The sequence below is a fragment of the Engraulis encrasicolus genome, chromosome 23 (genome assembly GCF_034702125.1).
Source record: "Engraulis encrasicolus isolate BLACKSEA-1 chromosome 23, IST_EnEncr_1.0, whole genome shotgun sequence".
Lineage (NCBI taxonomy): Eukaryota > Metazoa > Chordata > Actinopteri > Clupeiformes > Engraulidae > Engraulis > Engraulis encrasicolus.
In genome coordinates this window covers 12,858,509-12,874,468 of record NC_085879.1, presented here as the reverse complement: position 1 = coordinate 12,874,468, position 15,960 = coordinate 12,858,509, and the positions used below count along the sequence as shown (strand labels likewise).

The following is a 15,960-nucleotide window of genomic DNA, read 5'->3' as shown; positions in this document are numbered from 1 at the left end:
CCTCCTCACGAACCCCCACCCGCGAGAACTGGGAGGAGTCCCATAATGACAAAGATGATAAACTCATGGCACGGTCTACGGCGTCCCCTGGTGTCAGAAAAAAGACGCACACACTCTTTGCGTGAATTCATTCTGTTTCAGAGAGAGTTCTTATGACATTCAGCAGGGTAGGCCTATATTGCGTCTTGCCAGACGGAAGAGTTGCTTGAACGCCACCAAAATACGAAACTAACTCACAATAACATGAGGAAAATACAATATATAGCCCCCACACGTGAAATGATCGTCAGTGCAATTCAGTACCATGGACAGTAACGTCAACAGCACGGCAGCATGCTGTGTGTGTGTGTGTGTGTGTGTGTGTGTGTGTGTGTGTGTGTGTGTGTGTGTGTGTGTGTGTGTGCGTGCGTGCGTGCGTGCGTGCGTGAGAGAGAGAGAGAGAGAGAGAGAGAGAGAGAGAGAGAGAGAGAGAGAGAGAGAGAGAGAGAGACGTTCGCAACTCGAGGTGTTTGTACTATTTTACCCCAACAGCACAAAAGTAGTCCATTCTACTTATGTTGGCTTTTAACAACGCCAAGTGACCACAGAAATAGGCATAGATAGATAGATAGATAGATAGATAGATAGATAGAGAGAGAGAGAGAGAGAGAGAGAGAGAGAGAGAGAGAGAGATTTCCCCTTCTAAATTGTAACTTCACCCCCGTAACTTTGTAAAAGCAATACAAAACGCTTACCTTCTCCTTGTTAGGAAGCGTTTGCGTACGTTGAAATGTTTCTCCTCCATTAATGCTTATTAGTTCCGCATCGACGGGCGGAAACGGTGCTGGGAAAACTACCATGTCACTCTTAAGTGTGTCTGAACTAAAGCAGACGTCATACTGCTGAGTGGATTTGGAGTAAGACCAGGTTCCATCAGGATGTGTGGTGATCATTGGGGGGTTGTAGCCACTGAGGCTGCTGTCTGATTTATGGCATTTCACAGCTACCAAGCTGATGAGGCTCAGCAGAAAGATGACTGACACGGCCACGATTGCAATGAGCAAATACAAGTTCAAATCAGAAAACGTATCTTCTTTACTGGGGACGTTTCTGAAGCGAGTTTGAATTTCGGCATCTTCAACAACTGTGATATCAATGGACACTGTTGCAGACATGGAGGGCTCCCCATTGTCGGATATGACAATAACCAACGGGTGTGTTTTAAGGTCATTGTCACTCATTTTCCTTTTAGTCCTGATTTCACCACTGCTGGTTCCGATTCGGAAGAGATTATTTCCTTTGGGTTCAGAGATGTGGTATGAAAGCAGCGCGTTATATCCAGAGTCTGCGTCCACAGCCCTGATTTTCCCTACAAAATACCCAGCCTCTGCATTATATGGAATGTTTTCTGTATTCACAGAACCAAGCTCCGAATACGGGGGCAATACATTAGGACTGTTATCATTCTCATCCAGAATGAACACATTTACAGTTGCGTTACTGCTCAGTGGCGGTACCCCTGAGTCGGTTGCTACAACATGAAATTGGAAAGTTTTAATTTCTTCATAATTAAACGACTGCATCGCCACTATATCCCCTGTAGCTGAATCGATATTAATCATCGCTGCTAGTGGAAGCTCGTTATTAATGTTGATTAAAGAGTATGTGATATGACTGTTTTCATGCACATCTGCGTCTGATGCAGACACGGTGAACAGACGCTGGCCCACGGGGCTATTCTCTTTGATATACGCCTTAATGACAGACTCTGGGAAGCGAGGTGCATTATCGTTTACATCTGACACTTGAACATTGATGACACTGGAGGTCGAAAGTGAGGGGATGCCTTCGTCTGTAGCAGTGATGGTGACATTATACTGTGCTATGTTCTCTCTGTCCAGTGGACCGTCTACCACGAGGGAATAATAGTTTTTGTAGTTTGACTCCAACTTAAAGGGTGCTTTGGTCGACATATAGCAGTTCACGACACCATTTTTGCCACTGTCTTTATCTTGGACTGAGACAAGTGCAATAGCGGTGCCCACTTTGGCGTCCTCTTTCACTGTGTTTAACAGTGACGTCACTGTGATTTCTGGGGCATTGTCATTTACATCTATGACTTCCACGAGCACTTTACAATGCGCTGCCATAGGAGGCTGCCCTCGGTCGCTCGCCTCAGCGCGTATCTGAAAGGCGCTGTTCTTTTCATAGTCTATATTGCTTTTCACTGTTATTATGCCCGTCTTTGAGTCAACGTCAAACACTTCTAAGATTTTGTCTTGGTCTCCTTTACTGATGCTATAAAACACATCACTATTCGCACCCTCATCCGCATCTGTTGCATTTAATGCCACTACAACAGTCCCGATTTGGACATTCTCCAAGACACTCACTTTGTACAATGGGCGACTGAAAATGGGACTGTTGTCGTTAACATCCAAAACGTTTACATTTATCGCCATGGTTCCTGACTTTGGTGGATTTCCACCGTCTACAGCGGTTAATATGAGAGTGATAACTGATTGCTTTTCCCGGTCTAAAGCTTTCTGCAGGACCAGCTCAGCAGACAGACTGTGCTCACTCCCTTTGTGTGTCGACACAGTGAAATACTCGTTTGGACTAAGCTTGTAAGTATTTACACTATTTCTACCAACATCAGGGTCCTCAGCAGTGGGGAGAGGGAATCTGACCCCAGTCAGCGTATTTTCAGCTACGTTCATATCTTTTGATTTTGAAGTGAAAGAGGGGGCATTGTCATTAATATCTAAAATATTTACTTCCAGACGATACAATTTCAAGGGATTGTTAATAACTGCCTCTACACTGAGGCTACATTTCAACTGTTTAGCGCAAAGCTCCTCTCTGTCTATTCTCTCATTAACAAACAGAACACCCGTCCTCAAATTTACCTCGAAATATTTCTTGCTGGATCCGCTGACAATCTGAAACATCCGTGACTCGAGTTCATGGACATTAATGTTTAAATCCTTCGCGATATTTCCAACAGTAGTCCCCTTGTTTGATTCCTCCGCCACCGAGTAAGAGAGCTGGCCCGAGACAGCTCGCGCACAATACTCAAGCGTCAAAAGAACCAACAACGTCACAAAAGGCATCGATGCATTTCGTTCCAACATTATTCCATATGTACGGATCGCCCACGAATCCACTGAGGTACCATCCAACGAGGTTACTAAGTTTTTATACCGAACAAAAGAGACATCCAGACGACATTTTGCCACACCGAGAACTGTCTACCGATTGTCTTCACAATCCGCATTTCTCTCTCAAACAAAAGCTGCCTGAAACCCCCACCCCTCCCCAGTCAGATCGAGGAGGAGCTGTGATAGGCGGAGGAGCCGGGACAAAACAGATCATCGGTCTGCAGCGACACCAGGTGCATCATTTCATGCGGTACAGGTAGGCTACCACTATCAAACTTCATGGTGAGAAAACACAGGCACTAATGTAGAGGATCAGGATTGATAACGATGGCAGGGGCAGTAAATCAAAATAAGTGAGGACATTTTTAATCGAAATGAGTGAATAGTAAATAAATGAATAAAAAAACGGTGTAGGCCTACAGGTTTTTAAACAGAGATTGACAATCAGCAGCAGATACACGTAAACACGTGCATGCTACAGAACAATCTGAGTTCACAGCCAGATGTTTGTGGAAAACGTGAAGGCTAAAGCAATTGTTGCCAAAAAGTTTTTTTCCCCGTTTTAATGAAATAGAACTGTCACACAGAAGTTACGCAACCATGAAATCAGCACCATGGACAGTTCCTCGTCGCGTGTTTACGCAGCATTGTGTGCTTTTTCTGACGTTGCAACGCAACGTATGCTGGCACACGATGTGTTGGGCAATTGAAAACAACTTTCTAAAGACACATTAAAACGTTTTAAACCTTACCTTCTCTTTGTTGGGGAGTGTTTGGGTGCGCTGGTACATATCTCCTCCATTTATGCTGATAAGTTCAGCATCCGCGGGAGGAAATGGCGCAGGGAAGACTACCATGTCACTCTTCAGTGTGTCTGAGCTAAAGCAGACGTCATACTGCTGAGTAGATTTGGAGTAAGACCAGGTTCCATCAGGATGTGTGGTGATCATTGGGGGGTTGTAGCCACTGAGACTGCTGTCTGTCCTGTGGCATTTAACAGCTATCAAGCTGATCAGACTCAGTAGAAAGACGACTGATACGCCAATAATTGCGATGAGCAAATAAAAATTGAGGTCAGTGAAGGTATCCTCCTTCACAGGGACGTGTCTGAATTGAGTCTGAACATCTCCCAAGTTTTCTACAACCACCACATCTATTGACACTGTCGCTGACAAAGAAGGCTCGCCACTATCCGATACCACGACAACCAACGGGTGAGTTTTCAAATCACTGTCACTCATTCTGCGTTTAGTCCTGATTTCGCCATTACTCGTTCCTATTCTAAATAGGTTATTTCCTTTGGGTTCAGATATGTGGTAAGACAGTAACGCGTTATATCCAGAGTCCGCGTCCAGAGCCCTGACTTTGGCCACAAAGTATCCAGCTTCGGCTGTGTAAGGAATGTTTTCGGTGTTTACTGAACCGTGCTCAGAATAGGGAGGAAGAAGAACAGGCGAGTTATCATTTTCGTCCAGGATAAAAACATTCACTGTAATGTTGCTACTAAGCGGGGGGACACCTGCATCGGTAGCTTGAACTTTAAATTGAAAAGTCTTACTCTCTTCAAAGTTGAAGGGCCGCATGCTATGCACCTCACCTGTCAGTGGGTTTATTTTAAACAGGGACGAGACGGGCACGTCGTTCACGACACGTTGTGCTATGGAGTAAGACACATGCGCATTTTCTCCTGCGTCTCGGTCTAAGGCAGTGAGTGTACACACCAAAGAACCAACTTCGCTGTTTTCTTTCAAGTAGGCTTGTTTTTCAGGGCTTTCGAATCGGGGTGGGTTATCATTCACGTCAGCGACTGCAATAGTTATTAGCTTTTGAATAGACATGGGTGGAGAGCCCTCGTCTTCTGCAAGTACAGTCACGTTGTACTCAGAAATGTTTTCCCGGTCTAATCCACCATCTAGGAGCAATGAGTAATAGTTTTGGAATGATGACTGTAATTTAAAAGGACTGGAGCCCAAAAGACTACAGTGAACAGCCCCATTTTTGCCCGAGTCTGGATCTGATATAGTCATGAGCGCAACCACCGTGCCTTTCCCTGCACTCTCATCCACGGGGCTGAGCAATGACGTCACGACAACTTCAGGAGGGTTGTCGTTTATATCTTCAACTGCCACTAACAGTTTACTGTGACCCGACATGGGTATCTGACCTTTGTCTGTGGCCTGAATTCGAATCTCAAAAGCCTGGCTCTCTTCAAAGTCGATATTGCCCTTTACTCTAACCTCGCCTGTTCGTGCGTCTATTTCAAATGTTTCCATAACATTTTTAGGCGTGCTGCTACTGAATGAATACACCACATCTTTATTCAAACCTTCGTCTGCGTCTGTGGCCTGCAGTTGTGTTATAACTGTTCCTACAGCTGTGTGCTCTGGTATTGAGACTTTGTACAGTGACTTCGTAAACACAGGTGCGTTGTCATTTATATCTAAAACGTTTACAGTGATTGTCAAAGTGCCGGTCCTGGCAGGTGACCCGCCATCAACAGCTGTCACTAACAAATCAAAACGAGGGGTCTTCTCCCTGTCTAGCCCTTTTTGCAGAACCAGCTCAGCTGACACAGTTTTATCACTGTGCGTTTGTACATCTAAAGTAAAATATTCGTTCGGGTTAAGTTTGTAAGTTTTCAGTGAATTACTCCCAATATCTGCGTCCTGTGCATTCTCTAAAGGAAATCTCGCACCTGGCGCAGTTATTTCAGTAATGTTTAAATGTGTAGAAGACACTGGAAAGGCGGGAGAGTTGTCGTTAATGTCTAAAATATTAATTGTTACCCTGTACAGTTGCAGAGGGCTGTTCACCACTGCCTCGAGGTTAACGGTGCACGAGGCCGCGCCCGCACACAGCTCCTCTCTATCGATGCGCTCGTTCACCTGCAGTGCTCCGGTCTCGGTATTAACAGTGAAATACTGTTTCTTAGAGCTAGACACGATCCGAAAGCCCCGAGAGACAAGCTCCTTCACCGACAAACTAATATCCTTGGCGATATTTCCAACAGTAGTACCCACAGTCACTTCCTCCGATACACTATATGAAATCTGCCCTGAAACAGGATGAACTGGATTGATTACCAAAAATAATAAAAGGCTCACCACTACATGGATGCTGACTGAAGCACACATGATGGTCTCTTGGTCCACAGTTTACAATCTCGGAAATACTGTATTTACAATCCAAAGAGAAGCACCATGACGCCGTGGAGCAGAGAGCTCCGACAGAAGACCACCGGAGACAAAAGAAAGCGCTGCCACAGATATCCTCCACGGTTAAATCCCCAAGACGCCCCACCATACATCCACATTTGCCACAAACATCCACAGAGACACCTTACAGGCTGAGGTTATTCCCTTTACATCCAAAACGTCGAATAATAGTAGATCCTTTATACACAAAGACTCATTTGACGGCAAGAGCTTCATGGACTAGTGAATCAGAAAGAACATACATGGAGAAGGAGAGGGAGAGAGACAGAGAGAGCAAGCCAATGAGAGAGCGAAGAGGAGGGGCATGGGAGTGGGGTCTGTGATGCCTGGACTTATAGTACAAGGGCGACACTATGTGGAAAGATGCTGCATTACAGGACCACATGGTAGTGGAACGGTTCAACAAAGGTTTATGGCATCACATGGTGCTGTAATATGTGGCTATATGCATAGAAAACATCTACTAAAACAAACCACTAATAGAAAAGCCTAAAAGGCAATTCCTGACAGACTGACACAAATAAACAAATCCATTATTTGTCACATTTGGTTTTGTAATTGCTTGGTAATGTCTGTGAGTGCTTTACTAATGTAATTCTACTACCAAATACATTATAGCACTAAAACAACATACATTCTGGGAAACAACCATCAGCCATACACTATATGTTTATTTTATTGTATTTTATTTTATTGTATTTAAGTATTAATCGTTCACTACTGTACATACGCCATCACCCAAATTTGGGAACCCAACTCTCCAGCACGTTGACCCAAATAATCGGGTAAACATGGTGATGGATTTAAAAGATGGAAATGAGAATTTCTCTAAATGCTTCACGAGGCTATTAGTTAATTATACACACACAAATACACATTATTAGCTCCAAACATATATCAAAGTGCGAGTTCTATAAATAGCTTGCCTAGTGACCCCAATCCTGTCCCTTTGATGTATTCTCTCTCTCTCTCTCTCTCTCTCTCTCTCTCTCTCTCTCTCTCTCTCTCTCTCTCTCTCTCTCTCTCTCTCACTCACACACACACACACACCTCATACATATTATGCATGTGTGCACACACATTCTGCACATACCACACTGCTCTCTCTCTCTCTCTCTCTCTCTCTCTCTCTCTCTCTCTCTCACACACACACACACACACCTCACAAATATTATGCATGTGTGCACACACATTCTGCACATACCACACTGCTCTCTCTCTCTCTCTCTCTCTCTCTCACTCACTCACTCACTCACACACACACACACACACACACACACACACACACACACACACACACACACACACACACACACACACACCGTCATGTGTACTCTCACATGTGTACTCTCCTCTCATTCACATTCACTCTTGCTCTGACTGAGTGTGAGTGAAAGGTTTAGAGGCACAAAAAGCCATCCATATCTGATGAGAAAGTAGGTCATGTCGATTTGCCTGTGTCACTCTCCTCATCAATGTGTTACTATGCCACGATGCCAATCCCCACCCCACCCTCCTCCTCCTCTAGGCCACTACACCCCCGCCCACACACACACACACACACACACACACACATCCCTTCACTCTGCCTTATACACTCCAGCATTTGACTATTTGACTGTATCCATTAATGCGCCACTATGTCTACCCACCACCCCCACCCCCCACCCCACACTATGCAGCTATACCCCAACCCCCTTCCCATTCACTCAGCTGTACACACTCCAGCAGTCCCCAGATGTTTCCTACAGTGTCTAAGAGCTACTCTTCTAGTATGCCACTATGCCCCCCCCCCCACACACACACACTCACACCGCCCCCACTCCACTCTACACACTCCAGCATCCTCACTCACAGCTCCAATAGTTGTCTGCCATCAGAGGCTACACACTACTCATCAATGTGCCACTATGTCACCACCACCACCAGCAGCAGCAGCAGCCTCTCTCTCTACACTCCACTCCACTCTACACACTACAGCACCCCCCATTCATTCACAGTTTCAAGATGTCCACTACCAAGTGGCTATCAGCTACTCATCAATGTGCCACAATGTGTCACTAGGGAAGAAATGTAGCCACCACCCCCCACCCCTTTCTTTCCCAACACACACAACACCCCCACCACTCCATCACCCTACCCATAAATGTGCCGCTACGCACATTGTGAACAAATTGTAACCAACCCAACACTCATATCACTCCCTTTCGCCACGTCTACCCTTACCCCTTCCTCCCTTCACTCCACCATATTGCCTGTGTCACTCTATCCATCACTATGCCAACGTCCTCTCTCCGCCCCCGCCACTATGCCACTACTATGCCCCCTTCCCCACGCTCTCCCTCTGCTTTTTACACACTCCACTACCCTCATTCACACAGTTCCTCGATGGCCTGCTCCCACCGGCTGCGGGCTTACTTACCCACGCTGCACCGCATGGGGTGTAATCCCAGGATTAGGCACACAAGGCTGGGGCTCCCATCCCATCCCATCCCATCCCATCCACCCATCCATCCATCCATCCATCCATTTGCAGTCATCACAGTAACACTATCTTTAATATTCATAATCACAACTATCGGCACAGGCCGTAATCACTTTGACCTCCTTCCACCCTGTGTCCCCTCCCCTCTCCACACTTCACTCCCCTCTCTCTTCCACCTCCATCCCTCCCTCCCTCCCTCCCTCTCTCCATCCATCTCCCTTTCTACATTTAGCCCTTCTCTCTCTCTCTCTCTCTCTCTCTCTCTCTCTCTCTCTCTCTCTCTCTCTCTCTCTGCCTCGCCAGGTCAGGCCAGAGCAGAAAGTCAGGCGGGGGAGGTAGGGGGGTAGGGTCCACCTCAGCAAACAAAGTCATCTGTTGAATCGCATTTGGATCCCGGATTATCACACCCATCTGTGATCTGCTCTCCCCTCCCCACTCCACGAGAGGTGAAGCCAGGGCATCAAGCCATGCATGCATGCAGCCAGGCAGGCCAGCCAAGGCTGGTCCTGTGCCAGCACACGAGCACGACATAACAGGAGGACTATTTTCAGGTCCTCCACAGCTAGAGCTACAGCACCACAAGAGTCACGGTCAGTGTGAAGTGGGCAGGACTTTTAAGTATGCAACATCCGCTTCAAGAAATATGGGTCCTGGATCAAAATAGCAAAAAGGTCGTAGAAGAGAAATGATTTGATACCCGTCCGCTCCTACATTTGTTGTAATAAGATCATAAAACAGAAATGCTTCAGAAATTTGCCCTTCATAATGATGAAACATGTCATGACCAAAAACACTTCTGGACGCAAACCAGGGTCACCCAGGCTTTGTTTCAGTGTATACCATGTCAACGTGGTGCCCTACTTCACATATCAAATTTACTCAATACAGAAGGTCATTGGGTCATATGTCATTGAGACCAATAGTCAATTTCAGTCATCGAGTTATGATCAAATACACATTGCACTTTTTGCTATGGTCAGACGGTAGCCTACTTCTGCCTACATACTATATTAGTGGTAGCTAGCCTCTTACTGCAGATGGGTTCGCCGGCGGGCCTATTCACTATTTGCTGACAATACTCATCTATATCATAACAACATTGCTATGACATTACTGAGAGCGTTAAGTAACAGATTAAGATACAGCCATTATAATTTTGGTGACAGTAAGGTTATAACATAGGCTCTGCGCTAAGAGGTTAATGTCCAAATTCAATTCCAGCTGGTCCATTCCAACTTCAAAGCTGATGGGACTGTGGTGATTGTGTCACACATATCATGTACCATCCACAACCGCAGAAAGGCCACAACACATGCTGCAAACTACCTTACTGTGGGTACATAATATGACAGCGCAAATCTGTGAAAGTACCTGTCTGAAAGTGCATTAGTGTCAGTCAATATTGCAGGAGGCACCAATGCACTGTGCAAGGATATTATATAGTGTACTGCATGTAGAAGGCTCGGTGTAAGATATTATATGCAGAATTATTTTAAAGCCTGATGTAGGAAAACAGAATTTCAAAAAAGGGTTTTAGTGGATTACTAAAATGCCTGTTGGCTTTGAGGCAGGTATTACGTCTGAAGCGCCATGTTCTGCCAGTAATAATGCTGCAGTTTTTGCTACATGAGAGAATGGTGAACAGTTGATGTGGCTAACACACACACACACACACACACACACACACACACACACACACACACACACACACACACACACACACACACACACACACACACACACACACACACACACACATTCATTCAACCTCCCCTCTAAAAAGATGCTGAACACTTTCTCCAACATTCACTGTGAAATCATGCCTGATGAAGAAAATCACATTTCTTCACAATATGTAATGCTCATATGTAACGTTCCATACTTAATTAAAAAATACACCATAAACAGTATCAGGAGCAGTATGTTTCCTCTTACAGTAGTTGTGAGTGTCAGTTTTCTCTCAGTTGCAAGATGTCTTTAGATCATTCTTTTGATTGCTGAGTCTTGCGTTAGTCAGCATGGCAGGCAGAAGTGATGCATCAGAGGAGCAGAGATGGGAAAGGTTGATTAGCACATTCCCACACACCATAGAGTAATGCATTCTTCCTGCACTAACATATAATCAAGATGCTAGCTAATCATAATTACAATACTGCTGATGGGAGAGTGCAGGACTGCTGAAGCGTAAACAGTCAGAGAGAGAGAGAGAGAGAGAGAGAGAGAGAGAGAGAGAGAGAGAGAGAGAGAGAGAGAGAGAGAGAGAGAGCACAATGACTCATTCAAACAGTTAATGAAGCCACTGAAGTTCATCCTTCATTACAATACCATTGGAGCCAGACCACATGTTTCCACAGTAACCACATACAGAAGCTTCCCTGAGTCAGATAATCTAATAAAACCACTCCGGCATGAAATGCCTTTTGTTGCTGCCTACACATGCAGTACATACGCACATAACGTGCATGCACATAACAATACAATAGAGACAGAAACCTAGAGACAGAAGCCTTTTTAACACATACAATACAGTAGATAGACAAATATGAAGGGCGATTGCAGCATATAATGACAAAAAGCATGGTTATGTACAAGGGATATTCCGATATTAAATCTAACAGTGGCAGTATTCGGTCTGTGCACAAGTCATGTAAACTCCTCTGAAGGTGGTTGTGTTTTGTGAATACTGTATTCTGGTTGCAGAATGCATACATTCAAACAGAATACACCATAGCTTGTTTTAAACTGAATACTGAGACTATTCCGTTTGAAAACGGAATACTCGGTTAATGTAACTGTGCTCAATGACATAGATTTTGCTGCAAATGCAGTGTTACGTCAACACTTAACAGTGTAAGACCAACACTCTGCGTGTTACATTTTGTGTGTAAAGACAGCGATAAGATTTACCATATAAAGACAGACCAACTTCTCTGCTATACAGAAACAGACATAACCATGCTGCTGTCTGCACAGACAAAGAAAAAGACACAGACAAAACTTGTGACTGCGGTGGTGTAACCTGAAACCTGCAGAAGTTTCCGTGTTCCCCTATACTGTACTGTATATGGTGAAGTAAAGTATATATTCTGCTGAGCATGCTCAGACAGGGCCCTGCAGAGGATTGATTAAGAGGAAACTGGGCGAGGCAGAACTGCAACAGCAGAACAGCACTGCAACACACACACACACACACACACACACACACACACACACACACACACACACACACACACACACACACACACACACACACGCGCGCGCGTGCACACACACACACACACACACACACACACACACACACACACACACACACACACACACACACACACACACACACACACACACACAGGACCACTGACAGCCTTTTCTGGGCCCAGGACAAACTGATCCCAATACATAGGCCTACAATGTAATGTGGACCCAATTCTGGGCCCCCTATCTCCCTGGGCCTGGGATAACATACCTTTCCCCCCTGTCGGCAGACCTGCACACACACACACACACACACACACACACACACACACACACACACACACACACACACACACACACACACACACACACACACACACAGCTAAAACAAACACACAGGCATACTCAGACACCCAGAAAGGTGTGCACACCCATGCACCCGTGCACGAGCGCGCTTGCACACCCCCAAACACAATGACAAAATCCGAAACCTCAAAAGGAGGAACACACCTTGTCGTTAAATCTTGCTCTATCAGGCATGCGCACACACACAAGCAAATGGACACACACACACACACACACACACACACACACACACACACACACACACACACACACACACACACACACACACACACACACACACACACACACACACACAGAGACACACACACAGCTTGTATAGCCTTTCTATTTGCTCCAATGCTGTATATTGTCGAATATATCCTTATAAATAGGCTCTCTAGACAAAAAACAAGGATTTTATTTGATGACATAATAGCTTAAAAGCTATGAATGAGCTTTTGTTTTAACATTCCCCCTAAAGACTAAAACCTTTACGCATGTGTGTAAATCTAAACCTCCGGTGCTACCCACACAATTCTTCTGAGACTTTTATTCAAATACAAACAAACAAAAAACTCTTTGATCCCAGTGGTACTTCCAGAGGGCCCGCGGAAATTTGCCTCCTTTCTAATTCTCGGTCAACTGTGGGTAAATGCAGATATGACACACACACACACGCACACACACACACACACACACACACACACACACACACACACACACACACACACACACACACACACACACACACACACACACACACACACACACACACAGCATGAGCATATTGGGCTGCCGTATTGTGTACGAAATGGACTGTAGAAATAAACTTGACACACACACATACACACACACACACACACACACAATAACAATCCAAAAGACAAGAAAATTTACTGCAGTTGCGCTTACAATTCTCCCTTTGTCTCATTGTCTGTGTGTGTCTCTCACACACACCTTGTTTAATCAGAAATGCTATCATAATATTACCAACATATGCAGTTCTGCTTAGTGTTGTGTCTGTGTCAGTTGCGCATTAGTGGGTTGAACACAAGAGGGGGTGAGCTGCATGCTCTAAGTCGTGTGGAGAGAGAGAGAGAGGGAGAGAGAGAGAGAGAGAGAGAGAGAGAGAGAGAGAGAGAGAGAGAGAGAGAGAGAGAGAGAGAGAGAATGCAAAAGAAAGGCATCGGGGGTTGGTTGAGGCGTGGCATAGCCGTGTGTGTGTGTGTGTGTGTATTCATGCATATACTTAAGGTTGCTTTGACGTGCCCTGATTTTGATTCCTCTGTTGATAGCATCAGTGTGTGTTTGTGTGTGCACATGTGTGTGTGTGCGTGTGTGTGTACATGTGTATTTGTATGTGTATTTACGCATATTCTTACGCTTGTATCTCAGGGCCCTGATTTTGAGTCATCTGCTGATAGCATCATTGTTTGTGAGTGGGTGGGTGTGTGTATGCGCCTTTAAAAAGAAGCATTGCTAAATGCTATTCGGCAGCCAAGGCGTGGGACGGGGTGAATGTGTACATTGAAAATAAAGATTTTTGTCTTGTGGGCAGCCGGGCATGCTGTCAAATGTGCATGTTAGTGAGGTGAAGCGTGTGGACAGAGAGAGTGCATACGAGCGTGTGTGTGTGTGTGTGTGTGTGTGTGTGTGTGTGTGTGTGTGTGTGTGTGTGTGTGTGTGTGTGTGTGTGTGTGTGTGTGTGTGTAGGGGGGAGGGGTGATGTAAGAGAGCATGGGCAGGAAGAGAGACCCCCCTCCTCTCCCCATCCTCCGTTCTCCTTGCGCTCTGCGGAGACTACATATCTCCATGGCAACCTGCTTAGAGTGGTGGGGGGCGGCAGCAGTGCCGGCTAACGCCTAGTTATTCCTCTTATAGCAGGAGGAGGAGAGAAGGTAAGATAGATATAGTATGAAGATAGAAGAGGATAGATGACAGGAAGGTAGCAATGCAGTCAGGCAGAGAGAGAGAGAGAGAGAGAGAGAGAGAGAGAGAGAGAGAGAGAGAGAGAGAGAGAGAGAGAGAGAGAGAGAGAGAGACGGAGCAAAAGAGGAAGAGAGGAAGGGTGACAGAGATACCGTTAGCATATGAAAACAGTAGTGATGGAGACAGAGAGATCATTATTGGATAGATATAATAGATACATTAGTGTGAGTGTGGTTGTTGCTAACAGAAGAAGCAAGAGGTACGGAACAGATGGAGAGATAGAACTGGTAAGGAAGAGAAATAGAGAGATAGAAAAAGACAGACAAAGGGAGGATGGCAGGGAAGGTGATATATCAACAATTAAAGATTATTACAAATAAGAACATACATAGTCTGACTATGATTACAGTCTTCCCTTGATAGCAGGAGGATAGTATGTAAGAGTAGAGATACAACATGCATAAATTGTTTAGATTTGATTGTTCCCTCTCTAATAGCAGAAGCAGGATAGTAGGTAAAAACAAACTGTGGAAATAGATGTAAAGAAGATGGAAATAGACACCAGTAGAGAGGGACAGAAAGAGAAGGAGAGATGGAAGGTGATGGAGAGATCCTTATTGTACGAGAAGAGGAGTGGTGGGATTGATTTTCCTTCGATAGCACAAGGAGGAAGGAAGGCAGGAGGAGGATATTAATAAATGCCGTCTCTCTTGCGTCTGCTATTGGAGGAAGCACAACCATACTCACACCATCCGTGCTTGCTTTCATACCATAATTAGGCTACCTCTCCTTAACCCTCCATCTCTTCTCTCACATTCTCTCTGTTGCTGTCTGTCATGGTGCTGTTAACCTTGTCTACCGCATCCTCTTTGTGCAGATGGGTCTGCCGGTAGGCCCGTTTTCACTTTTCCGTCAAGACTCAATGACATTATAACAACACTGATATGACATTACCGTGAGTTTAAGTAACAGATTAAAGATTTGGTCATTACCATTTTGAGGACAATAGGGTTACAACATAAGCTCCGTGCAAATGCGTTAAGACATAATAAAGGCATAAAGACATTTATGAAGATGTAATGAAGTTACGAAAGGTTAAAAGAAAGAAAGACAGCAAAAGAGAGGGGGAATTAGAGAAGGAGAGAGGCAGGGGAAGGTGACAGACAAGACAATTATTGGATGAGAACAGCAATGGTGTGTCTGTGATTGCTAATCACCATTGGATTAGCCGCGGAGCTCTGTAAAGAACATTATCTCTAATTCTATCACTCCAATTCGCTCACGCTCACTCTCACTCTCACTCACATGCTGAGGAGATACGAAACAACATGATTGCTAAATCCCTTCTCGTGCCTTCCCAAACTAATGCACAACTCTTGTCAGATTTATGTGCCCTTATATGCTAGTTATTGTTCACACTGCAACAACGCAATTGAAAAAGTGAAATAATATTCAAGGAGGTTGTTTTGACATGGGCAATAAAAAAGGGAAGAAATGTTTTTAACGCTACCAGCTTCATGCCTAGGCATTCTATTTATTGCTCACACTGAAGTCCAATACCAAAGGTCAATTAGACTGTTTTAGATCTACAGCAGATAGGCGTTCGATGGGCAAAATAAAATAACAAATCAAAGTATCAGAGTTGACTGACTAG

General features: G+C 44.9%; 3 protein-coding genes across 3 annotated transcripts in view; all 3 read right to left on the bottom strand.

The window, feature by feature from the left end:
• Positions 1 to 5: 5 nt before the first annotated feature.
• LOC134439498 (protocadherin alpha-3-like) lies at positions 6 to 3,362 on the bottom strand. The gene is made up of 2 exons (XM_063189396.1): positions 724 to 3,362; positions 6 to 87 (listed from the first exon to the last, which is right to left on the bottom strand). The coding sequence occupies exons 1-2, from the start codon at positions 3,111 to 3,113 to the stop codon at positions 6 to 8; spliced, it is 2,472 nt and encodes an 823-aa protein (XP_063045466.1). The 5' UTR covers positions 3,114 to 3,362.
• On the bottom strand, positions 3,302 to 6,581 carry LOC134439497 (protocadherin alpha-3-like). The gene is made up of 2 exons (XM_063189395.1): positions 3,893 to 6,581; positions 3,302 to 3,415 (listed from the first exon to the last, which is right to left on the bottom strand). Exons 1-2 carry the CDS (start codon positions 6,272 to 6,274, stop codon positions 3,302 to 3,304), a joined length of 2,496 nt encoding a protein of 831 aa, XP_063045465.1. The 5' UTR covers positions 6,275 to 6,581.
• A 6,403-nt stretch (positions 6,582 to 12,984) lies between these two features.
• The window catches only part of LOC134439550 (protocadherin alpha-3-like), a 61,892-nt gene continuing 58,916 nt past the window's right edge, over positions 12,985 to 15,960 (bottom strand). The window contains exon 2 of the mRNA XM_063189451.1: positions 12,985 to 13,019. Within this exon, the coding sequence (XP_063045521.1) occupies positions 13,005 to 13,019 (15 nt within the window). The 3' untranslated portion in view covers positions 12,985 to 13,004. The remainder of the gene's footprint in view (positions 13,020 to 15,960) is intronic.

What these genes read in the sequence shown, in the direction of transcription:
- LOC134439498 (XM_063189396.1), bottom strand. Translation starts at nt 3,113, where the DNA reads ATGTTGGAACGAAATGCATCGATGCCTTTTGTGACGTTGTTGGTTCTT. An exon ending in AAGGAGAAGGTAAGCGTTTT is followed by an intron (nt 88 to 723) that starts GTATTGCTTTTA and finishes TTCTGACACCAG; the next exon opens with GGGACGCCGTAGACCGTGCC.
- LOC134439497 (XM_063189395.1), bottom strand. Translation starts at nt 6,274, where the DNA reads ATGTGTGCTTCAGTCAGCATCCATGTAGTGGTGAGCCTTTTATTATTT. An exon ending in CACTCCCCAACAAAGAGAAG is followed by an intron (nt 3,416 to 3,892) that starts GTAAGGTTTAAA and finishes CTCACCATGAAG; the next exon opens with TTTGATAGTGGTAGCCTACC.